Raw genomic sequence first — 26,507 nt, forward strand, 5'->3', positions numbered from 1 at the left:
TCACATGTTCTCACTCATATAATGGACCTTGAACATCCAATGCAATACTATAAGAAAATGACTGACGGTACTGGGAAACTATGGGGGGGGGTGGGTTAACAGTAGCAAATATCTGTCTGGGGATGGGAAAACACCTCTTATCAACAGGGTGCCTGAATGAAATGTAATTGTACACCTAACCCTTAACTGTACCCCACAAAACCATAATAAAAAATACTGACTAATAAATTAAAAAAAAACTCACAAGTCTCCATCAGCTGCTTCAAATCAAACTTGTTTTTTCAAATACCAACATTTTGTCTCCTTAGCAGGAAGGAGCTCTGTCTTTTCTTCCATCCCTGTGGCAGGCCTAGTGTCCTATACTAGAAGCAGTTACTCTGATTTCTATTATTACTCTTCTGTAACAGGAAATGATAGGATCCTAAATTCATAGACTTCAAACAGAAAGAAGCCTAACACTGTACTTTTAACTCCTTACTTTCCCGTAATAACTTGTTTCATCAGTGCATATGTTACCTTTTTCATAATCATTCTGTGTGTGTATTTTTATGTTTTTTTTTTTTTTTTTTGGTGAAGTATCCCATGTCCTAACTGACTGACACATCATAGATGCTCAGTAAGTAATTGTTGAATGAATGGTGAATTTTATAAAACCTGCTAAAGTAAGGTAACTTGATCCTTGTTTTCAACATGAAAACTAGGACAAAATTTATCAAAGTTGAAGATTTGTAAACACTTTGGGAGTATAATGTCAAACCATCAGTGTAGATATACCCATTGAATACTGGTCTTAAAGAGTAGATTTAAGTGTCTCACAGATAACCTTAGATGTCACCAAGGCAGGTTAATAATGGAATTACTAAATAACCTCTAACCTTGAATGAGCTTAAAGTCAAATAATAAAGCATTATTTCACTAAATCCGGTGCTGATTCATTGGGTATTAAAAAAGCAGAAAAATTTGTCTATGAATAAACAAAAAGAATCAATTGTTTTAAGTATATTATGGTACTAACAATTTTAATTTCTTATATTGATATTGCCAAAAAAATTAAGAATGAAATGTGTTAATATAATATATAGCATACATATTGTTAATAAGTGTTTATTAGCAGTTTGGCACTTTGAATATACCAATTACAACTTTCATATTTGCTGTTTTTGTGGTAATAATTGTCTTCCTAGTATATGGCTATTTCTCAGTGGTAGCTACACAGGGCATAATAAAATTTAAAGACAACTATTCAAAGGGAAAATAATTTCTAGGTGTGAAATTGTTTCTTTCATAAATAAATTATATTCACATGAAATCAGGGTGCAATTCTAAAGATAAATATTTCTCTGGACTGGTCTATTTCTGCATATTCATTTTTAGAAAATGAATTTATATTTTTATTCATGTAGTCATTATTTTTGTTATTTCAAACTATGTAAGTTGTTTGTACGTTACAGAAAAATATTTATAGTGTAGAATTGTTGAATAGTGGCCACACATAGGTAGAACATGAATCCTCTATCAACCCAGGAGCAAGTGTAAAAACGATGTTGAGGCAGGTCTGTACTTCCTGCAATGCTTCTTAATTCTGTTACGAATGATTCAGCTAGGAGAAGGAAGGAAAGAGGTAGATTGATCGCTAGGCTAATTCTATCCTAATCTCTTTGAGTCTGCTAACAGTGTTGCTTGCACCACTGTGGTGTTTTTTCTTGTTGTCATGGACACTTATCCGTTGAAAACACACAGTCGCCTGCTGACTGTCCATCTTTGCACAGTGCCTAGTGAGAGTTGAATCTGATTTTGGGCTTTGATTAAAGTAGAAAGTATTCAGTAGCAATCTATTTTTTAAAATTTCATGTAAAAATCAATGTGTAATTCCAATGAAAAAAAGTAAATGATCTCTGATTTTTTTTTTTAGAAAAGTCAAAAATATGTATGTAGCTCTGGTGCCTAAGTATACTCTATTTTAAAGTAAAGTGGATAGATTTTCTTGTCATAAAATCACATTTATAAACATGCCAATTAAAATGTTTCAAGAAGGTATCTAATGATGATGATTTTATTGTGTAAATTCATGATCTAGTACTGTTCTAAGGAAAAAAATTTATTCATAAATATATTAATTCATAGTTCTTTTTTTTTTGAACTCTTAACTTATATTCAATGTGTACCTGCCTCTCCAAGTAACTGAAAGGGAGTCTAACTTTTATTTTTATCTTTTTTTTTGAGTTGGAGTCTTACTCTATCACCCAGGCTGTAGTGCAATGGCATGATCACAGCTTACCATAGCCTCAAACTTCTGGGCTCAAGTGCTTCTCCCACCTTAGCCTCCTAGGAAGGGAGGACTACAGGCGTGTGTCACCACACCCAGCTAATTTTTTTTATCTTTTTTTTTTTTTTTTGTAGAGACAAGGTCTCACTATATTGCCGAGGCTGGTCTCAAACTCTCAAGCTCAAGCAGTTTCCTCCCACCTCAGACTCCCAAAGTGCTGGGATTTGTGTGAGCCACCATGCCTGGTCCATCATAACATTTTTGAAAAAGCATTTTGGTCTTTGAAATCACACAGCAATGCTCAAATATTAGTTGTATCACTGTGTGATCTTGGGCCTGGTACTTTATCTACTTGTGACTCAGGATTTTTTTTATTTCTAAAGTAACATCTACTTTTTTGAGTTGTTCTTAGGATTAAATGACATAGTGTGTTTAGTGCATCTGGCACAATCACTCAGTTAATGAATCAAAGATCTTTCAATGTGAGAATAATTAACCAGAGTCCCTGGTGTTTGTTGTGCTCTGCTACCCTGAATCTCTGTAAAGCTGGGACGGGAGTTATCCATTTTGGTATTCTGCATTTAATATTGTAGCGATGTTTACTGTGGAGGACTTGCAGAATTCTACACTGAAACTCTGCTGGACTCTGTTGGTTCAGCTTCTACTTTATATTGCTTTCTCTGCTCTCTGCATCTGATTATTTTTCAAGCAGTTTCCACTTTTGCTATCTCTGGATAATTTTGCCCCTGACACTTCTGTTAACAGGAGATAGACCTAAAAGTTTTGGTGTTGAGTACAGATTGTTGGAACACAATTTTTATCAGGATGCTGATCTGAGAAAATTCACATCATCTGTTCACGAAATTTTAGCTAGTTGGAAGTAAGTTAATTACCCTGCTGATGTGGTGGACCTTTCTCCGCTGACATCCAGTTTTTGGAGTACTGCCTTATGAGGAAGTGTAATTGGCCTTCTGCTTATGTGAAGGCAGTTTCGTAACATTTAAAGTGCCACGTAGCTATAAGATAGGAATACTATTGCTGTCTTGATCAGACAGTAAATCTGTAGTGGTTCTTTTTATGAAAGAATAATAGCTAAGCTGTAAAGCAAAGTGAATGGTGAGTACCACAACATGTCACACTCGGATGCTTAATCTCAAGGCCCAGGCACAAATGCTCAGTCCATTTTCAATAAGCATCGTTGACTCTAACTACACAAATGGTGATTTATTCGTCAGTAGTTCCATTTTAAGCTATTATTATAAAACGATTTGCAAATTTTATTTTCGTTAGTCAAAGAGAGATTTACTTCTGTTGTGGTCATTGCCAGTCAGTTGTTAATAATATTAAAGCATGCATTATCATCAGCATATAGTTTAGAAGAAATTGATTGCTTGTTGCTTGTCTAATACTCTTCTTTTCTTGAACCATAATTAAATGGTGACTGAGTTGCTTTCTTTGCTATGACTATAAAATATCAAGATCTGTTTCAGAGCCACACAGAACTCCAAATTGTGTGTAATTGCCTAACTCTACAACTTGTAAAATTGGAGGAAAATTATCCTTACAAATTAGTGGTAGGAAGAACTTGACTTGACAAAAAAACCCACGATACAGATTATGAAATCCTGACTTGGCACTGGTAGAGCAGAAAATAGGTAATTATAACAAGCCATAAACTAAATGTGAGCTAGAAACCTATCATTATTTATAGTTCATTTGGTCCCTAATAATGGCAGTTTGTTCTGTTTGACAGTTGCGGGATCTAGGGGCAAGTTGCTTAATCTCCCTGAGCCATAATTAATTCATTTATAAAATGGAAATATGAGTTGCTGCCTACTATGACTGGAGTTCTAAGGATCAAATATGGTCATGTATGTGAAATCACTGAAATATCAATACCAGTCTCCTAATTCCAAGGGCAGACCAGAAGGAGTACAGGAAGAATATAGTCAAGCAGAGTACCAATGTGCCAACTTGCCCTAACCTCAGACACCTGACATCCCAGCCTTCCCCTATGCTGTAATATGCTGTGTGGTGGCAGGCAGTATAGGTTATGAACTTTTTAGAAAAGAACTTTCAGTGGCTGTGGAAAGGAGAGAAATGAAGGGACTTTGCATGGCATTAGACCCAATTGAGTGGTAGGGTGCTAGAAAAGGGACCAAGTGTATAAAGGAAGACTCAGAGGCTACTTTCCTGAGTATAGTCCCCAAGATGGGATGTGGATTGCTCAATTGTCATTAATACAGCCAAAGATTTTTAAGATCACAAGAAATTCCCAAGTCTTCATAGGAGTTACAAAAGCTGGAAAGTATTTTGCATTCAATAGGTACTCAAGTGTTGCTGTGATGGCAATAACAATAATTTGTACCAGTTGTGCTCTTAAAAATTTTGGTTCTTTGAGTTTTACATTTGAAAAAGATAGTAGCAAATTAGAATATGGTGCAGAGGAAAGACACAAATTATCAAAGGTCCTATGAGTAAGGAAACTAACAAATTCAGTAAGGAGAAAAAACAGACAAGGGCTGACATCAGTACATTTTAAAATGCTTTTTCTGTGGCTTTTTGAAGACATGTCTGCATACGAGATCGCTATTAGATGATTTCTGTCAATAAGACAACTAAACAAGATAATCTAAGCAGGGAAATGTTAGATTAGACATGACTTTCTTCCTGAGAGATTTCACCTCATTTCTGGAACTTCAACTCTGCAAAAATGTGTGTGCTTGTCTGTAATCAGATTTTTGAAAGCTCCTTCACAGAAAGGTCTGGTAGGGTTGTTTATGAATCCTCTATACATAGAGCAATGCTAAGCACTCAGAAGATACACATCTCATATATATTTTCAATGCTAAATTAAGTCAGCAATTCTGAAAATCAGTCTTTCATAAAACTGTTTCCTTTTTCAAATTTAACCCATTTCTATTCATCCTTTCTCTGGTCAGCAAGACTTAAATCATTGGAATCCTTTTTGACTCCTTATTTTCCATCCATAGATCGTCCCCATCCAGACAACAAATTAACTATCATTTCCTATGGGTTCTTTCTTCACTGCTTCTTTGTGTGTGCTTCTTCTTTTGGGATTCCTATTCTCATCACTCTGACTCTGATCCCCAGTTCACGTTTAAACACTGTCTCTTCAGGGCTTTGCCCATCTTTGGGTCTTTATTCGTCATTTCAGACTGTGTATTTACGTTAGGCTGCTTGTCCCAAAACATTGTCTTCACTTCCTCTGCCCCAACACCTTCAGCACTTGTCTTCCAAGTTTTTTCAATTTCTCTACATTTTGGTCATACTCAGAGATACATTTATAGATGTCTCTTCCACTATATTTCCTGTATGAATCCTGTATGTTAAGCAATGGTTTGTTTGTCTGTCCTTGGACATGTCATTGGATTATTTCTGCTACATCCTGAAACACCCTTTCTTCCCAGTCTCACCTTTCAAAATACTAAGGTTCAGAATTGTCCCCAAAACATTTCTGAACGCTTTCTTGCTGCTTCCCACAATATTCTTACACTGTACCAAACGCCTTAGCATATGGTGTGAACATAAGTTGACTGTTGAAAGGGGGATGTTTAAAAACAAGACATCTGACAAGCCATTGTTAAAGGTAACTCTACCTTCTAGCTGGCAGCCTATCTAACATTAAGTATCATGGTGTTTTTAACATCCAAAAATCTAGAGAAGCAGCATTCTGAGAATCTTGTATCCACCCATTAGCAACATTATTTTTAGGCGTGGTTTGCACATAGAGCATCTTTCATTTTATATAGAGTACATTTCTTTAATTATAAAGTTCTGTATTTTAACATGTATTCGCAAATACACTATTTCTGACATTTAATCTGGGATTCATACCCAATTTACAGTATAAAACCAACAACTCCTTAATTATCTTATAAGCACTCTTTGTAGTACTTGTTATACAAAGCACACTTATTATTGACTTTTCACCCAAGTTGCTTCTTTAGAGAAGGCTAGGGCAGTTATAGATGTTTTTACTTAACAGATTGCTAAATAGCAAGTGATGGATAGTTACTAGCTAAAAAAAAAAAAAAAAAAAAAAATAGAACATGTGTCCAAGATAACCAAAAGAGAGATATGTGTCCAAATAGAAATGTTGTTTTACCCCCTTAAAGTTTAGTCCTATGTTGTATTTTTGTTTTGCAAACAGACAAAAGGACCAGCAGAGCTCAGGAAGGTTTTGTGTTGTGCCCAAGGTTGGGGGCAAGAATTTGAAAGGGATCAGTGAATCAGATGTAATATGGGCTCTGTCTGAGCCACCCAATCTCTGTTTTGCTGACGGTCAGTATTCCAGTTATAAAAAGCTGCATCGGCATTTCCGTCAGCTCAAAAGAACTTTATCCCTGCTTTCATTCTGACATACCTATTATGACTTTGTTCACTAAGCAGAAGGAATTGTGGGAAATGGAAACTCGATGGCATGTTTTTATTAAGGAGTTATGTATGTGTCTTCATTGAAAAATTAAAGAAACTTAAAGAACCAGGCAAAATTGTATGTTTTCTTTCAGGTAACAAAAATTGCCTTATTCATTCCCTCTCATGGTGATTAAGTTAACTTGGAAAACAAAGTAGCATAAAATCAGAAGGCAAATGTACAAAGTACATTTTATATTTTAAACAAGGAATGCAGTGGTTCTATGAATTTCTGTTATTCTAAAACTAAAACATCCTCACAGAAAACTCTGCAAATATATTTTATGAGGGTGGGGTGGTGGTGGTTTAAAAAAGGAATGTTTTTAAAAAGCTATATTTCTTTCTTGCTTTCTCTAAAATTGTAGGCTTAGAGAGTTGTACATTTCTATTTTAATGTACAGGGGATCCATTTTGAAATTTAGTTGGTAATTCTTAGCAGCAAACTACATTTGCCCCTTTCATTAATGTAAACATTCTCTTGCAAACTGAAGGTAAATTAAAATTCTGCAAACCAAATATTTTTACAATTTTTTTGGTACTCTGTTTATTATGTTATTAGTTGTCAGTTTCAACTTAAAATTTCTTGGCCCAGTTTCCCTAATCCCTACTACAGGGAACTTAATTTAGTAAATTAATCCACCTAATTTACTAGAGAAATTTTTAGATAAGATTGTGACTTTCTTGATGGTGAAATGCTTTCTCCGTTCACTGTTATATATCCATCTGTCTCACAGTGCCTACCTTGTAATGAGATACACACATTCAGGCATGGAATGGAGTAAGGTGACTATCATGCAGCTATGAAAAGGAACTTTATACAATTAAAGACATTATTAATATTGTTTTAAATTTTAATTCAGAGATCTTTATTTTCCTAAATCTAATTTTTTATAAATGGGATTAATCTGTATTGTATTGAGTTGCCTAATGAATGTATTTAGGAACATGTTCCATACTTTTTTACTTTTTAGAATCTACATTGAGCTTAATAATTTTTTTTTAAAAAGGCAAATTTAGGCCGGGCTCGGTGGCTCAGCCTGTAATCCCGCGCCTTTGGGAGGCTGAGGTGAGTGGATTGCCTGAGCCCGCGGGTTCGAGACCCACCTGGGCAGCGAGACCTCATCTCTACAATAAATCAAAATATCAGCTGGGCGTGGTAGCGCATGCCTGTAATTCCAGCTACTTGGAAGGCTGAGGCGGAAGGATTGCCGAAGCCCAGTAGGTCGAGGCTGCAGTGGCCGGGAGCAGCCACTGCACTCAGTCTGGGCGAGAGATTGAGACTCTAACTCAAAAAAAAATAAAAAAGGCAAATTTAAAAGCCCTTGGATATGAGTCATCTTTAAATGAGAGGTCTGTGTTAGCATAAAGTAAGTTTGAAAATCTGAAAAATGAAGGTTAACCTCATTAATTTTGTAAAAATTTGCTAAACATCAAGGGGTTTGAAACTGTCTAGAAAAACAATAAGATATTCAGCAGAGTTGCTTGTTTTAAAGTCTAAACTGGAGTCCATGAAAAGAATTATCAAAAGGTAGTGGGTGCATATAAAATAGGCTGTTAAAGAAATGACTTTGAACATAAGAGAAAGAATGCTACTCATTAAAAATCAAAACTTGCAGTGGAATGTCTATGTATGGCCATATGATAAGATAACTGATGATAGAATGACTCTTTTAGAAAAATACTGAGTTTATTTTATTTGAAACTCTTAAAAAGAAAACATGTCACAGAAAATTAAATAAATACCCTTTCTGTTACAACTTAAACTGAAGTAAGGTCATATTGGTTTTCTTGCCATATTTCTCCCAAGGAACTTTGTAGGTCTTCAGCTAGTCTTTCCTGAAGAGCATTTATCCTATCAAAATGATAAACTGAAAAGAAATTATAGATTGTATCTTTAGTTGTCGCAAAAGCATTTTTTTCCCCCACGGTTGCATCTATTTTGTATTCCTTACTAAATAGTTTCGAAGGAACTCTTTTAAAGAAGTGTGCTCTAAAGAAGTTTAAGTTTTTTCCTTTTTCAGTTAACATCAATTATTTTTAGAGGGGTTGAGAAACAAAATTTGGAACTTGGAGTGCAGGTGGTATTGTTTGAAACTTCAAGAATTTCTACTCATTATGACACCTTAGTGCTGAAATGACTGAAATCTGTTCCATGCAAAAAAATGACAGGTCTATTCTAAAAAGTGTTGTGTTTCAAACAGAATAGCTTGAGTTTCTTTTGCATTTTGTGATGACATATAAATTTTAGCTAAAGAAAAACACCTAGACTCTAACTTGAAATTTTTTAATGCTTATGTAATTTTTTAGCCAATTGAAAGGAAGAGTAACAATTGAATAATTACTATGATTTTTATCTGCAGCTATTGCTGCCCTCTCATCTGTAATTACCTGGAATGTGATCTTTGGATTTTAACTTTGCTTTGGGATTTATAGTTTTTAAAACCAGAGACCTGGTGTGGTGACTCACGCCTGTAATCCCAGCACTTTGGGAGTTCGAGGCAAGAGGATCGCTTGAATCATCAGTGGGAGACCAGCCTAGGCAACCTAGTGAAACTAGTCTTTACAAAAAAATTAAAATATTAGCCAGGCATGGTGGCATGCACCTGTAGTCTCAGCTACTCAGGAAGCCGAGGCAGGAGGATCACCTGAACCCAAGAGTACGAGGCTGCAGTGAGCTATGATCCTGCCACTGCATTCCAACCTGAATGAAAGAGTGAGACATCAACTAAAAAAAAAAAAAAAATTAAAATAAATAAATAAATTACCAGAGATATTTAAAGCAATTTTTACCTTTACAAATTTTCCCCTTTGCTTTTTTTTTGTCCCAGAAAAACCATTGTATTTTTCATAATGACTGCTTAAGAATAACAAAAACAAATAAACAAAACTTGAGTACAGGTTTCAGTGGTGATAGTCACTCAGAGACTTATTCAGATATCAAATTTTATACTATGGCATGTGCACATTTTTAGTTCTGTGAAAGATATGAGGAGAGCAGTCATTTAGTGAGACTCCCTCATATTACAGCTGAAGACATGAAGACCCAAAACTGTTTAGAGATGATTCAGTATCAGTGAAATCACAACTGGAACTGAGTTTACTGGCTTGTAACAAGTCCATTGCTCTTTTTATTTTTTTGCACCAAACAAGAAAGAAATGATAAAAAATTTCATTATCCATGCAGTTTCTTCCAATTGAAAGAAAAATGCACTAGATCAGACTAGTTGAGGGTATGGTTCAATTGAGTATAAAATGATAGTGGCTTATTGAAGATTACTTGTAAAATACATGAGATTAGAATTGGCCTTTATACAAGCAGGGTTTTTTTTAAAGTATCTTTTAGCATTTATTAATAATTCATCTCATTAGAGAGTGAGATTACTTCTGTACTGTACTCCAAAATAAAGTGCATCTTTAGTGCCCCTGTTGGTTGGCCTATGATTTATACAAGACATGACTGTTATATAATGAATCTGATTTATCTGTGTGACTTGTAGAATCAATCCCATTTCTTCATAATCACATCTTGCATATTATGTTGTGTATTTTTGAATAATTCCTGTGTTTAAAAAGTGCCACTAATGGTCTTCCTCATGTTAATAGGTCAACCCCATGAGATCAAGAAAAGGGGAAATGCTAATAAACCTTTTCCCAAAAACTACAATGGCATTTGAATTTTGACACTTAATCATATTGTTAGATATGTATGTTACACTCACACGTGTGCACACACACACAGAGCCCCTAAATTCAGTAAATCACTTCATGTGCATCCGTAATTAAATCTTTATTTTGTGCCTGTGTTGACATTTCTTCTTTCAGAATAATGGATTTCAGCCTACTTGGAGATTGCTTTTCTCAATAAGAGACTTTCCATAAAAGTCCCTCCCCCCACAAATATGTATAATGTGTCCTAAAAACATCTTGCCAAACAAATTTGCCCTTGGAAAAAAAATTCTTTCCAAATACTCATCATTAAAGGCAATGCAAGAGGAACAATTGTGCTGACCCAAGCGCCACCCTTTCTGTGCATATTGATATATCTGCAAGTGTACCCTCACCTCTTGCTTCCATGCTCCTGTTCTTGCTGAAGCTGTCACCTTTGCCTGTCCCCTAAGTTGGGATCATGCTGCTTCCTCTGTGCTAGATCAAAAGCCAGCTGCCATTTTCATCACATCTTCAGTAATTCCCTTCCTTCGAATATCACTGTTAAGCACTTTGGGTTGCCCATTTTGTTATATATTGTTCACCTTGCTCTAAGTTATTAAAGGACTTTTCTCCTAAATTTAAACTCCTAGAGATCAGAGACCTTGCCATATCCATCTCTATATTCACCTTAAGTGGTAGACTAAGAATCATTTGGTTAATTTTCATTGAGTGTGGGCAGTTCAACAAGAAGTAGAAATTCCTCTTGGTCCTAAAATGTTGTGGGTGCTTCCCAGGCTGCCCAAAAGAGCTTCTGGCATCAGTGCAACCCATTACTTTCAATGTGACCAGGTAACCTACACTCTGTTGTCTTTTGGTTTCCTGTGTGTAAAGGTGGGAAACTTGTAAGAACAGAACAACAAAAAAAGTGAAAGTATTTGAATCATTCTAGTTGATATCCAAATGAAGTATTTAATCACAAACATTCTGAACTCTGAACTCCTGACATAGAAACAATAGTAATGAGTAATATTTGCTTATGTATTCTGTTGAGGAATATAGTGCCACATGCTGTAATTTTATACTTAGATATTTACAAAACAAGCAAGTTAGTATAATATTACCCACAGTGCTGTTGGGTCTGAGGAAATGGGTGCAATCTCTACCTTTGTTCTTGTTTCCTTATGTGATGAGTCATCCCACACACACATTCCCATTCAGTCAGGGTTGTAACTAATGATTGAGATGCTGAGGCCACAAGTTGCTTCAGGCTCATTCTTACTAGTCCCCAGAAGGAGACATAATGCATATGTAAATGAGCACTGTATCAACACTATTGTTGTTTGCCTTATATATTGTTACTCAGAAGGTAGTTGGAATTTTTTAATTTTTCCTGCAGGTTTTCAAATTCCAGTATTGTTTGAGAGGCATTGTGTGCATAGTTCAGACACAGGGTGATCTGGGGCATCTCAGCCATGGCTACATGGCTACATGTGCATACTCGACAAGGTGCATACTCTACCATACCCCTTCCTGTGCATACTCTACCATACCCCTTCCTGTGCATACTCTACAAGGTGCATACTCTACCATACCCCTTCCTGTGCATTTTATGATTCATGTCACTCATGTCTAGTCAGACCAGGTATTAAATAAAAAGAGGGTCTTATGTTCCTTTCATTTATTATCTAGTTTGACTCAACAAGCCAACTCTAATCATCCATTGAATACCAGTGCCACTCAAAAGAAAGGAAGTTGCACAAATTAAAAGAGAGATAACTTTAATGATAAAAGCCAACAAAAGAAAAAAAATGAGCCTAATGATCTTTTTTTTAAACTGGATTTCATCTCCTGTCTCATTTTCCAAGTTGTCTCACTTTCTCTACTATTCTTGTCTCTCCCCGCTCATCCTCTGTGTAATATTTCAAATATACAGACAAGGACCTGAAGCAAGACCCAATTTAGTTTGTTGGAGGAATTACAAGAAAGCTTCCATGATGTGGAGACCCAGAGGGCCAGGGGAGGGGAAAAATGGATGAGGTTGTAGGGTCAAGGACTTTCTTAAGGATTTTGTTTTGTGTGGAATAGCAACTTTTTGAGCATGAGCCAGTGTTTGGTTTTTGGTTTTTTTATTCTTTTTTTTTTTTCAGTTTTTGTTTTTAAAAGGCCATTGTAGATGTTGTGACAAATGGAAGTGGGAGATCAATCACAGATAGTGACTTAACACCAGTTAATGACTGACAATAAGATAGTAGCAGTGGAGGTGATGAGAATTGGCTCTACTGGAGATATATTTTGAAAGCAGAGCTGCTAGGTCTTGCAAATAGATTACATTTAGAATAAGACAGAAGTCAAGCTCTACTTCTAGACTTATAGTCTGAACATTTGACTGGAGGGTTAAACTGGCTACCAAAGAGTTGGTTGTACAGGAGGAAGATGGTGAGTCAACAGTTGACTTTGGCATCTGTTCAGTTTGCGTATTAGATATCCAAATGGAGATGTCAAACAGGCAGTTGTATGTAGGAGTCTAGATCCCAGGGGAATGGTCAAGGTTTAGACATACATATACAAAATTCATCTTAGTCCAAGTGGTTTTCAAAATCTTAGGACTGGTGGAAATTACCTAGGGTGAGAATGTGGAAAAGGTTGTGGGCTGAATCATAAGGAACTACAGTAGAGAGAGAAGGAGTGACCAGTGGGATGGGGGAAACCAGAAGAGTACTTCATGGAATTAATTTCACCTGGAGTGTATTGGGTCTTGATTGTTGATTTTGTTGGCTTTCTTTAGCATTAGAAATGTTTTTTAATGTGTGAAATGATTTGTGAATTTAAGGCTAAGAATGAGATTTTTGTTTTCCTCTCTCTTTAATTCTGCCCTTGCACAAGCCCAGCCTCATCCCCAGTACCATCCCCATTCGTTGAAGGCAAGTGGCATCCTAGTTGTTGAACCTAACCTCCTGTCACCTTCACAACCCATTGCCCTGCAAAGGCTGAACTTCTCTTCCCACCCCCACCCCGTGCTTTCCAAGCAGCATTTTATACTAGGTAATTTATGGTCCACAAAGATGTTTATCTTGTTTTTAAGCCTGGCTAGGTTTTTGCTTTTTTTTTTTTTTTTTTTTAGCTCTTTACATTTTATTATTATTGTGTATTTGGAATAAGGTGGTTCTTCAAAAATGTGGAACCATTGTGCCATGCCATGCTATTCAGAAGTCTCCATACTTCAAGTTTCTATATGGTTTTATATCCCTACTTTTTAAAAAATGTCATTTTTTAAGGAAAAAACTGACATTTAATAGAGCTTTCATCATTCCTGTTTAGGAGTGTTTTTTCCGTCACTGTTCCAATTATTCACATCTGTTGTTTTCCTTCACTTTTATGCTTATGGAAGTCAAATGTCTACTATAAGTTAGCTTTTAAAAAATAGGATTTTTAATGTGTTATCCTGAAACATTAATATTGCTTGGGCTTTTAGGCAAAAGGATATAATTCAGACTAGTCTGCTATTGCATCTACTTATCAGGACAGGATAAGGATATTGTTGTAGCCTAACTCGATTTACTGTAGCTAATACATACAGATTGGGAAATGGTAAATGGGAAGCAAATAATATGTACACAGGATACTTGCCTTGACATGATCTTAGTTAATGTAATGAAAAATCCTTTAATACATGTTTGTGTATTTACACAGGGAGAATTAAAAGTAAAAAATCTTTATCTCTGGAAAACTTACAGATAACTTTGATCCTTCATAAGTGCACCTAGCAGCTGAAATAAGAGTGCTTAGTTTTATTTGGGGAGGGTTGTGGGTGGAATTACTTCTCCTAAGCAGAATCCTAGAGCCATCATGCACCTAAGATGTTTTCCAGATAAATCACATGATGTGGTGCTGGAGCATACCTGAGATGACCATCCTGTTACTGTGTATGGCAATCAACCCCATTCACTTTGGTATAATTAATGAGAATGGTGAAAGAGAAGTGCAATCATTTTTCCAAGAGGAAATGTCAGCCCATTAACGAGGATAAGGCTTATTATTGTCAGTTGAAGCAGCAGCTATTCAATTTGCTGAGTCGGTGTGTTCACAGAGGTAGATGTTCATTTCAGGCTGTAACAAAGAGGAAGAACAATTTTGAAGAGAATTTTGTTGTTATTGTTCTTTGTTTTTAAAGCCTAATTATGGCATGTTGACATGACTGCAGTTCTGGATACTAATAAAAACTTAGTAAACATAAAATATGATTTTTAAATGTAAGTAACTGGCATTTAAAAATTTGAATATTACTCAACTTACACATTAATACATATACATAACATCATACAATATTTAAATAGCCTCTTACTACTAGTATTATGTTAATGCATTAAAAGTGGAATCCATTTCTTCTTATGTGTCATAGATTATTTTCCCTTGTTTTTCTTGTGACTATGTGTGTTAAGACCAGATTGAGTTGAACTGAGTCTGAAAACTACTGTCCCTTTAGATTGTTGGAAAAATACCTTCTACTACTAGAGAGACTTTCTAGAGATTGAACAATAATTTTTTTTAATTGGCAAGTAATGAACTCAGACAATCACAAATAAATGGACTGGGAGCACATGATTTTTCATCCAGGTTCTATGATGATCTTTCCCAAATGATAATATATTAATGAATTTATATTAGAATTTGTTCGTTGCTTTTAGTACTTAAATTCTATTGGCAGCTTAGTGGTTTTATGTAATTACTTTGAATATCTTCATTGTCTTTGTGAAAGAAATAGTAACATTGTTGAAAATATTATGGAATTCTGCATATATTAAATATTAATACACATCATGTTGCTAACATTGAGAAAATGTAGGCAACCTTTAGAAAAATGAAGTTTGGGTATTATTTTTGTTAAAGTTTTAGAGTTGGTTTTTTATGAACAGTCCAACTTTGCTATTAACAGATTTCTTTCCAGTAGTTAGTGAGCTGATATATCTTTTTGGTGGATTGGCAAAAAAAATTGGGAATTCAGCATTTAAACAATGAGTTATGTATTATGATACATTTTATAAGCTGTCTTATGTACACTGCTATTCCTTTATGCTTGACCATGATCTTTTGATTCAAGGAATAAACACTTCTTAAATTATTTTAAGTGTTTAGCCATTTGTTTGTTTTATAACTTTACTGTCAGTAAATGATTTTGGAATTTTTTTTTTTTTTTTTTTTGAGTTGGAGTCACACTCTGTCATCCGGACTGGAGTGCAGTGGCCGCTCTGGGCCAGTGCAGCCTCGACCTGCTGGGTTCCGGCGATCCTTTTGCCTCAGCCTTCCAAGTAGCCGGAATTACAGGCATGCGCTACCACGCCCAGCTGATTTTGTGATTTTTATTGTAGAGATGAGGTCTCGCTGCCCAGACAGGTCTCGAACCCACGGGCTCAAGCAATCCACTCACCTCAGCCTCCCAAAGGTGTAGGATTACAGGCTGAGCCACCAAGCCCGGCTGATTTTGGATTTAATTATTTAATAGCTCAATGAACTTAAACTTCAGTTAGAGTGATATCACATGATATCAGTGGAGCTAATTTGCTTAATGAACATTATGTTCTCTGTACCCTTTCTTTTATTCAAGTTTCATAAAACATATAGCATCCATCCTTTTGTTCCTTGGTCTGCCCGTATCTTAACAAATTAAATACTCTGGGGACACATTCACTTTTATTGGTCTCTGTGGCACATTTTGAAGCCACCTTATGGAAGATAATTGAGACACAGGCTTAGGTTTATTTATTTATTTATTTTCTTCATATAGCACTGTGTTAGAAAACTCCAATTAAGAAGAATTACTGTTTTCAGTAAAATTTATGTTGAAACTCATTTTTTTCTTTAAAAATTAGCAAAAAATTGTTATACAAATTAGGAATTGCGTTTCCTTCTTTGTTGACATGGGTAGCCTGAAATATGGAGCTCAATAAATTACATCAAATTTCAGAGACTAGTAAACATATAGTTGGGAAAGGGAGGTTTCTTCCCCACCACCTGTACTCTGAGAGGGGAATTGAATTAGAGGTGGTGGTATTTCAGTGTCATCTGTTAATGGGTACATTCTACAGAAAAGATAGTAATTCTGCCTGAGCACTGATAATTTTATATATTTTTAGCTGTTATTCTGTCAAAAGAAAGAGTTTTCACTGAATTTCATGGCATAGAGATGCCTGAAGGAAGAATATCAATGAAGTGAAGAATAGCTTAAAATTTTTTTTGTTATTAGAATGTATATAAGGGAGAATGCAATAATGCTTTTCCAATAGTTTTAGTGTATAAAATGGTATGCATAGCATTTTTGGACAATTGAAAACCTAAATTTTAAAGTTATGCATCATAATCATTCTATATCATCCCTACTACTGTTTTGATTTTTTTTTTTCAATTTCATATCAAGGAAGAATATCCTAGCAAGCTATTTCTTCTTTTTATTTGTGGCAACTTATAAACAGATGTTAGTTAAATATTACACGACTTTTTCTGGAATAGATATGAAATAACAGCTTCTCTGAGATTTCATCACATTTTCTGGAACAGTATAGTAAAAATTTTATTGGTGGAGAAATATCAAGACATAAAAATTTTAAAAAGATGTTTTATCAACTTAACCTACAATAAGTTTGAGTCTGATTTATTTTATTTTTATAGACATTTCATCCTAACTTTACTGTCTTGAGAGTGTTTTAGGTCACTCAGGTGGAGGCTTTAGCAGACATGATAGGCTATGGTGTGCTGCACTAACAGCTGCCATCAGTTTTCGGTGCTTAACACAAAAACATCCATTCCTCATTCATACAGAGTCGACTGTGGGTGTGGATGATTGTCAGGGCAGCTCTCCATGGGTGGTTCACTGATCCTGTGGGCTTGATCTTGTATTGCCTCCATCTGACACGTTCTTTCCTAATTGCCACTGCAGGGGAAGAGGGCATCAACCTTTAAATGCTTCTGCAAGGAAGTGATATGTGTCCCTTCAACCCCTGATTTTATTGACCACGTGACCATGCCTAATGTCGAGGGAGATGAGAAGTGTAATTATTCTGAATGTCTAGGAAGGGGAGAAAAGCTTAAGATACTGCTGAACATTACTAATGCCTACAAAAGGCTTAATATTTCTGTAGTATTGCAAAACAGAATGGCATTTCTCAGCCAGAATGCCATGAATGGCCATGAATGTCTTCAGTGCTAGTTTTATCACCTTTTTAAAAACGTGTGCTATTGATACTCATTTCAGCTGTTTTTTTGTTTGTTTGCTTGTTTGTTTTCGTTTTTAATGTGGCTTCTAGAATAGGTGAAATAACACAAATGGCTCACATTACATGTCTATTATACAGCGCTGCCCTCCAGGCTACTAGTAGGTAGTTTCTTGTGTTGAGAGAGGAGAATAATTGCCAAGCAGGAAGATGATCTCTAGATGATGCAACAAGGTGGCGATCTCAGGCTGTGGATGTTCTAACAAGAACTTGGCATGCCTATCCTTACTACCTCTGACATTCTGGTGTGATCCCCTTGAGGGCTCTCTATAATTATACCCATTCTCCACCTCCACTCCTATTTTCTTGTTCTTTTCTTAAATTTTAAAGATATGGGGTGCAATTCAGGATTAGGTAGATAGGTGGTCATCATACGGGTAAAGTGTGGGCCTTTCTTTGGTCCCCACTTTGCCTGGTTTGAGATCTGGTGTCTTTATTGATGTTATGCACCCTCCTTCCCTCCCTATCAGTGGCCCACTGCTGCAGATCCCTTTCTTGCAGTATTATTATGATAAATGTTCAGGGTCCACTTATGAGTGAGAACATGTGGTACACAGTTCGTTGTTTCTGTGATAGATCACTGAATGGTATAGATTCTCATCCATCCAAGTTGCTGCAAAATCCGTAATTTTGTCCTTGATCTACAAAGAATTCAAACGTGCTGAAAGGAAAAAAACAAACAGCCTTATTAAAAAGTGGGCAAAAGATATGAATAGACAGTTCTCCAAAGAAGGCATACACGCAATCAGCATCAAAAAAATGCTCAACCTCACTAATCATCAAAGAAATGCAAATTAAAACCACACTGAGACACCACCTAACTCCAGTAAGGATGACCATCATCAATAAATCCACTCCTAATCAGCCGGGCGTGGTAGCACATGCCTGTAATTCCAGCTACTCAGACGGCTGAGGCAGAAGGTTCACCGGAGCCCAGCAGGTCGAGGCTGCGGTGGCCGGGAGCGGCCACTATACTCCAGTCTGGGCGACAGAGTGAGACTCCAACTCAAAAATAAATAAATAAATAAATAAATCCACTCCTATTTTCAAAAGATAATGCCAAGATTTTCAGCTGATTCAGGCCACCATTGTATTTTAGTCTAAATAGCCTTACCCTGTGGATAGACTAGAAGGAGAGTTAGGGAATACAAAGTAAAACGACAGTGTGGGAGACGATTTTGGCAAGCCCTTTAGTAGTCTCATCTTCTGAGCAAGTTAGTTCCTTAGTTTTATCACTTGGCCTTCCAGAGGATGTTAGAAGAATAGAAAGAATATGAAATTATTTTGTTGAAAATGTTGCATTATTCAAACAAAGCATGACTGAAGACTAGACAGAACCTACCAGCATGTGCTCTCTCTCTGCAACTTAAAGTTTCACACAAAAATCCAAATTTTTAGTTTTCTGATGAAGCTATTTATTGCCCTGCAGTATATATTGGTCATTGAAGTCTTATGACTTAGGAATCACTAGAATTCACCCCTCAATTGATTAAGGTACGAATTGGTATAATAGTTATTCCCTAGAATTCATGTGCCTTTGGCCTTTTTGTGGTTATAAAAATATGAAATTTTTAAATTATAAAACAGATAAAAGTTCACAATAGTTAAAATAATATCTGAGGTAACAACATTTAATCTATATTGAAATATATACTACATTGTTTTTTGCTGTAGTAACCCTACTCTGTAAGAGAGCACCAAAACTTATTCTTTCTGTTTGTTTGTTTACATATTTATTTATTTTGAGTTGGAGTCTCACTCTGTCACCCAGGCTGGAGTGCAGTGACACGCTCACGGCCACCCCAGCGTTGGCCCACTGGGCTCTGGCGATCCTTCCACCTCAGTCTTTCGAGAAGCTGGAACTACAGGCATGCGCTACCACACTCGGCTGATTTTTTTGATTTTTATTGTAGAGATGAGGTCTCGCCAAGTTGCCCAGGTAGGTCTTGAACCCGCGGGCTCAGGCAGTCCACTCACCTCAGCCTCCCAAAGCGCTGGGATTACAGGCTGAGCCACTGAGCCCGGCTATGTGTTGTATTTTTAAGTGTTCAATTACTAAATTAAAATTAAAATTATTTAGATTGCTGCATATTTAATTTCAAGCTTTTCGTATGCTTTATTTTAAAGAATTTTTAAAGTGCAGATGTTCTTAAGTTATATATTTTACTTATATTTTTATATTCACGTCATATTATATATATATTCTGTATATCATTTACAAATATATTTTCTGAAGATGAATAGGCCTGCAATCTGTTTTTTTCTTTCAGTTTCTTTGAGTTTTACTTATGTTTATTTTCCCAATATAATAGATAATTTGAGAATGGAACCTGAAAAGACTTCACTAGAATTCACCTCCCAAATGATTAAGATACTAATCTGATAATATAATGATGATTTCTTCAAATTGAAATTCCTGTTCTCTTATAACTATTCTCACACATAGGCTAAATGTTTCATTTACATGCAAAAGTTATCAAGTGCTGCTACTTGCCTGACAAATTTTTGTGGGTTCTTTACCCCAAAACAATCATCTTAGGTGGAAGTAGTTTTGAGTTATTTTAAATAGAAAGAAAGTTCCTTTACAAAATTAAGCATAGCACTATATGGTCAAGTTTTAAAAGCTATTTTTTTTTACAGGGTTTTCATATTTAATACTTTAAGCCAAAACACCTCCCACATTTGCAGAATTTCTTATTTTACCAGCCAGCATCATCGATGATATACTGGGAACAAATGAAACAGAAAAAATAGCATATGAGCCATTTTGCATAATGCTGCCAGGACAGGCAGTAATGGCAGTAATCAGATTATTAAATCAAAAAGTTACTGTATATTGATGACTTAAAGGCATTAATAAGTTTGCTAGTTAACCATATATTATGAAATTAAAAAAAAATCTACTGTAAGCCGGGCTCGGTGGCTCAGCCTATAATCCCGCGCCTTTGGGAGGCTGAGGTGAGTGGATTGCCTGAGCCCGTGGGTTGGAGACCCATCTGAGCAACTTGGCGAGACCTCATCTCTGCAATAAATCAAAAAATTAGCCAGGCGGTAGTGCAAGCCTGTAGTTCCAGCTACTTGGAAGGCTGAGGCGGAAGGATCGCCGGAGCCCAGCAGGCCGAGGCTGCGGTGGCCGGGAGCGGCCACTGTACTCCAGTCCGGGCAACAGAGTGAGACTCCAACTCAAAAACAAAAACAAAACAAAACAAAAAAAACTACTGTAGATTATGTATGCAAGGAGGCAAATAAATACTTTCAAATATTCATGTGTCATGTTTTAAAGTATTCCTATTCATACCTGATTCTGATGCTGTGACCCTATTGGCGGGAAGGTATAAAAAGGCTATAGATGATATGAAGGTGTAAACATCAAGAGTTTAATCTAAGATGAGTTTTACTCACATAGAAGCTCTTGTACATAAAACTTTTCTCATAAATCTCTATTCCACATAAATTGATAGGAAAATATGAATTCAAATAAATGGCTACAGCTTTATGCAAAGGTAGGGATTAGAATGCCCTATTTACTGATGTTTGCCAAGACAAATATCCAGAAGACACCTTTTTTAATGAGTTTATTAGCTAACAGAAAAATGGATTTTTGTGTTTGAATTTGTCACAGGATATTTGTTGAAGGAGAGCTCTTCACTTGGAAAAAAAATAACTTACTTACCTGACATTTTAGAGCACCTGAATGAACTTAATTGAAAACTGCAAAGGCCATGTAAAAAAGATTGCATGTACAGAGTTCATAGATTTGAAGCAAAAATTCAACTTTGGAAAAAGGATAAAAATAATTGTGTTATTTAATTGGTATTATAGTCTAAAATCTAAAAAAAAAAACCTATTAGAGCAACACCTATGACTGCTTGAAGTAAAGTTTCATTCATTATATTCAAATACTTAAGAGAAAAAAATTTAAAGACATTTGCATTTCCACATGGACTTTCAGCATTATATTTGTCCATGGAAGGAGCATAAAATTTAATAAATTTATTCCTCATGACTCATGACAAGAAAGAAGTTTCTATCATTTGGAGAAAAAGTGATAAAATACTGTGTCGTCATTTGCTCCCACCAGTTTTTGTGAATAAAGTTTTCTTGATGTTAATTATCAAGAATTGGATATTTCAGTCATAAAACTTGAAGCAGTAGAGGTATTTGATGAATGCAAGGTCAAATTTATCACTAACGATTTAAAAAATATTTTAGTTGGAAATTTTATGCATATTGAACAGTTATTATATTCTCTAATACTCTATATTTCATTTATCTTATCATAATTATATGCCATAAAGAAAATGTAATGACTTTTTACGAAGCTCTATATAGACATTCTCAACCTATCTCTAAAATTATCCCACTGCACTAAATTATTCTAGAAAAAAATTGTTACTGAATGAAACTTAGAAAGTGCCTACAGTGACCAAAGAATATAAAAGTAGATGTTTAAAATTTACGAGCAAACCGGGCTCGGTGGCTCACCCTGTAATCCCGCGCTTTGGGAGGCCGAGGTGAGTGGATTGCCTGAGCCCGCGGGTTCGAGACCCACCTGGGCAACTTGGCGGGATCTCATTTCTATAATAAATCAAAAATCAGCCGGCGGGGTAGCGCACCCCTGTAGTTCCAGCTACTCGGAAGGCAGAGGCGGAAGGATCGCCAGAGCCCAGCAGGTCGAGGCTGCGGTGGCCGGGAGCGGCCGCTGCACTCCAGTCTGGGTGGCAGAGTGAGACTCCAACTCAAAATAAATAAATAAATAAAATAAAATGAAATAAAATTTACGAGGAAACTTGCCATTTGGTAAGCATCCTCCATTGGAATCTATAATATGTAAAAACACTGAAATAACTCACTGCTAAGATGGCACCTCCCTCCTATACCCTCATTAGTAGATACCTAGTTCGTTAGTAAATACTGCGCTGTGCCTGTGGAAGAGGAATTTCTGTTAACACTGTGAAGCTGTTTCTATTTTCCCAATATGCCTTCAAAAATAGCAGTTAATGTAGGAAGAAAAAAATAATTAAAAGTCAAATTCATAGTTAGTCATAAAAATATTGTATAGTGTTCGCTTTTAATTATTTCTCAATATGCTATGATGTTTCACGTGAGCAAAAATTCTAAACCATATGTGAGTCTTTGCATATTTTCATTCATATGGTTTATGTAGTGCTATTAACTGCTAATACATTGAATATATAAGATGTGTGGTTTCCTGTTAATATTTTATAAGGATATTATGGTTTTATGGTTAACATTAATTTGAGGTATTGCTTTACGTGTAAAAACTACTTTAAAAAATATTTCCTTGAAGTTTGATTTTATACTAATCATGTTAACAAAGTTTAATGTAGGCTACAATATAGTAACTACATATCATGTATGTTAAATATACAATATGTCTAATAATAAATTTCTTGTTTAATGTTGTGATGTTTTTAGCCACAATCATTAATTGTGTGTAGGCTTGTTTTAAATTTGGTTAAGCCTGTCATTTCAGTTATCAAAGGAAATGTATTTTATCTTTTCCTATGTTGTGAAATTCTAAATTTTCTGTTTTGGGTTATCTGAGCACAAACAAAATTAATGTTTTAATGTAAGGAAGATTGTTCTGTTAAAAAGATTGAGTCAAATTCTTTATTTTCAAAATATAGAATTTTAACTTTTTACACGTCTCTGATAAAATAGCATGACTTTCATTAAACACCAACTCAGTATCTCCATACTTAGCAAAATTACATACAATTATTGATTCAGTTATATTATCTAGCTGCTACTAATACCTAAACTTGAGACAAATCAATGAAAAGTCTTGTTTAGGAGAGAGACTGAGGAAAGATATTGACAACTAGACAACTATACATTCCTTTCAGATATCTAATAATTAGCAGGTTAGACCATCACCTGTAAGAAAGCATTTTTTTGGTAAGTAATAAACTTTACTCTTCAGACCAGTTTACAAAAAAATTGAGCAGAAACTAGAGTTTAATTACCCCCCTCCTCCTCTTTCCCCTGTTATTAACATCTTACATTTCTGTGTACATTTATTACTATTGACAAAGCAATAATGATGCATTATTATGAACTAAAATCCATAGTTTAGGACACATACTTTATGTTGTGTAGTTCTTTGAATTTTGCCAAGAATATAATGTTATGTGTCCACCATTTTAGTATCATACAGAATAGCTTCACTGCTCGGCATGTATTTTAAGATAAATTTATCACCTCTTCTTGAAATCCCATATACTAAAAAATGGTTTAACTGCTTCATGTTTTAAAATAAAAGTTGAAGAATCATGTTCATTATGTTACTCAGAGTTCTTTAGCCACTATCCATAAGGAAAATGTTTTGATAACAGAATCATCTTTGTTCCAGTGAACTATGTATTTCTTGTTCTAGAAGTCAAATGTTTGTGACATTTGCCTTATTTTAATCTTCAGCATTCAATTTTAAATCTAATTTTAATAATTAAACCATGGCCCTTGAATATCTTTTACTCTCTTTCAAATGGTTTCTGCCTTCTCTCATTTTTTACTTTTAACCTTGAAACCCTTTTTGCAAAACTATAAACTATAAATAAATATGATTTGTAAGTTACAATATAAACTCGCAGTATAACTAAGACTCTACAATATAGCAGCCTTTCACTGTTTGAATGAACATTTCAGTTTCTGCAGGAAACAGTGTTTTTTGAAGAAGTTTCAGTGTTTGGTTCTAGGGCAAAGGTGAATCTTGTGAAATTTGAGAAAATATTCTTAGCTGCACCCGAGTCAAAGATGCACAAAGACAACAATCAATAAATGTTGATCAGTGGAAAAGAAGTGGGCTTCACATGTTATCTATCGAAATTAGTAACTTTTTAAATCGAGAATAATAAAACATGGTTAACATCGATGAAACATGATATAACTGTGAGACAGGTGCCATCCATGGATTACTTCATGCCCATAGGAGGAGGTCAGGACTAATAGTTTGTTGAGGAGAAATTTTTCAGTTGGCAACTCACTTATTTCTATCTAAGGTATTGACTCAGTTGGTTGAATGCACATAGGGAACTGTGTAGTACAACGATATTTCACTGAACCTGAATGCCAAACAATTTTACTTATTTTAATACTTGGGCAAACAAGAATTAGCATTTGTTTAAAAAAAAAAAAAAAGAAAATTTAGTAACTGATATGCTAAACCAGTTTATATTGGTTATAGGTTAGGAGCAAGAATGGTAGAAAAAGTAATTCACTTTCAATGATGGACCTTGATGCAATTTCCTCCAAAGTGTCAGCCTTTCTGAGGTCAACCTCTTATTCATCGGATGTCCTGTAAGAATGGCCCATTTTTTCTTTTTTTTTTTTTCTCTCAAGGCCTCCTTCTTTCTTTCCCTCTTTCACTGTGTCACCTGTATCCACATCATTAAAAAAACTGATGATTATGAATCCTTTATCTGCCCGTCACACCCTCCCCCACACCTGAAGAGGGCCCCAGCTACTGTCCTCTGCAGGACATTTAGGGTATATTACGATTTAAGAATTACTTTTTGATAAGCTGTTTACCATGGTATTCTCAGAGGTCTTCATTTGGCATTATTCTCTCCACAAGCATTTATCAGACTTGTTTGTCATTTCTTTAATTGTGTTGTTTATTAAAGCTTTAGGCTTCAGTAACATAAGTCATGAGTTTAGATTCTTTCGTAGAGAAAACAGCTAGGATTTCAAACAGCCATGGACATAGATGGCTCTCAGAGTTGTTTCTTTATCTGTGGAACAGAAATAACAATTTTCATTTCAGGCGGTTATCGTTAAGGTTAACGTGTAGAAGTTATTCTTAAGTGTCTTGCTCAATGCCTGGTATTCCATAAGCATTAATTCATTTTTTTCAACTACCAACAACCTAATAACAAAGTCAAATTATCTTAAGTCCCTGGGTGTTTTTGTTGCTAAATGTTGCTATAGTAGGCTGTAGCATACTCTAAGTTTCCAATCTTGTTTCCTAGTTTTCTAAAAAATTGTAAGATATTAATGAATATTTAATGAGCATTTATACTGTTAAGTGTCACAGGAAACAAAAAAAAAATCAGGACACCAAAATGAGTTTGGTTAAGATGAAAGTCTGCTTAAGGAGAGACGATCTAGTCACATGAAAATACTAATATATAAGCACTATCTATTAGAATAGCGATTGTAATGAAAATAAAGTTTCGATGTGTTTCGATGGACAGGAAATATAAAGGAAAATTTGATAATTCCGAGCAGTCTCAAATGAGGGCATAGGCTGGCATCCTGTAAAGGGCATCACAGTGGACTCTTCCCTCCCCCACCCGTCCCACCTCCTCCCCCACTCCCACCCCAGGAACATTGGCATGGCTTTAGGCCTGTGGCATGGAAAGTGGAAGACTGTCCCTGACAGGGTGATGAGCCTGTGGGGTGGGTAGCAGTGAGATGGCAGGTGATTGACGAATCAGTCTGGGCAGAATATGTTTTAGAAAATGGTGTAGCCGGGCTCGGTGGCTCAGCCTGTAATCCCGCGCCTTTGGGAGGCTCAGGTGAGTGGATTGCCTGAGTCCGCGGGTTCGAGGCCTGCGTCCGCAGGCGAGACCTCATCTCTACAATAAAATCAAAAAATTAGCCGGGCGTGGTAGTGCGCGCCTGTAGTTCCAGCTACGTGGAAGGCTGAGGCGGAAGGATCGCCGGAGCCCAGCAGGTCGAGGCCGCGGTGGCCGGGAGCGGACACTGCACTCCAGGCTGGGCGACAGAGTGAGACTCCAACTCAAAAAAAAAAAGAAAGAAAGAAAGAAAATAGTGTAAGTAAAACTGAAGACACCAAGTAACCAAGAATTAAGGGAACATTCTAGATTAAACTGTTGGCATATAAAAATTACAGATATTAAGCAGAA

At 35.8% G+C, this 26,507-nt stretch overlaps 1 protein-coding gene across 3 annotated transcripts in view; it reads left to right on the forward strand.

Moving 5' to 3' along the window:
• Nucleotides 1-26,507, forward strand: part of CDH2 (cadherin 2) — a 208,472-nt gene that overhangs the window by 119,857 nt on the left and 62,108 nt on the right. The window contains exon 1 of one of the 3 annotated variants that reach the window (XM_021719312.1): nucleotides 6,680-6,798. The exons of the other annotated variants lie outside the window; for them this stretch is intronic. Coding sequence (XP_021574987.1) covers nucleotides 6,711-6,798 — 88 coding nt within the window. The 5' untranslated portion in view covers nucleotides 6,680-6,710. Of the gene's footprint in view, nucleotides 1-6,679; nucleotides 6,799-26,507 lie in introns of those variants that run through there. 3 annotated transcript variants of the gene reach the window in all.

This window comes from Carlito syrichta, unplaced genomic scaffold (assembly GCF_000164805.1).
Source record: "Carlito syrichta isolate Samal-C Ts95f unplaced genomic scaffold, Tarsius_syrichta-2.0.1 Scaffold314393, whole genome shotgun sequence".
NCBI classification, from domain to species: Eukaryota; Metazoa; Chordata; class Mammalia; order Primates; family Tarsiidae; genus Carlito; species Carlito syrichta.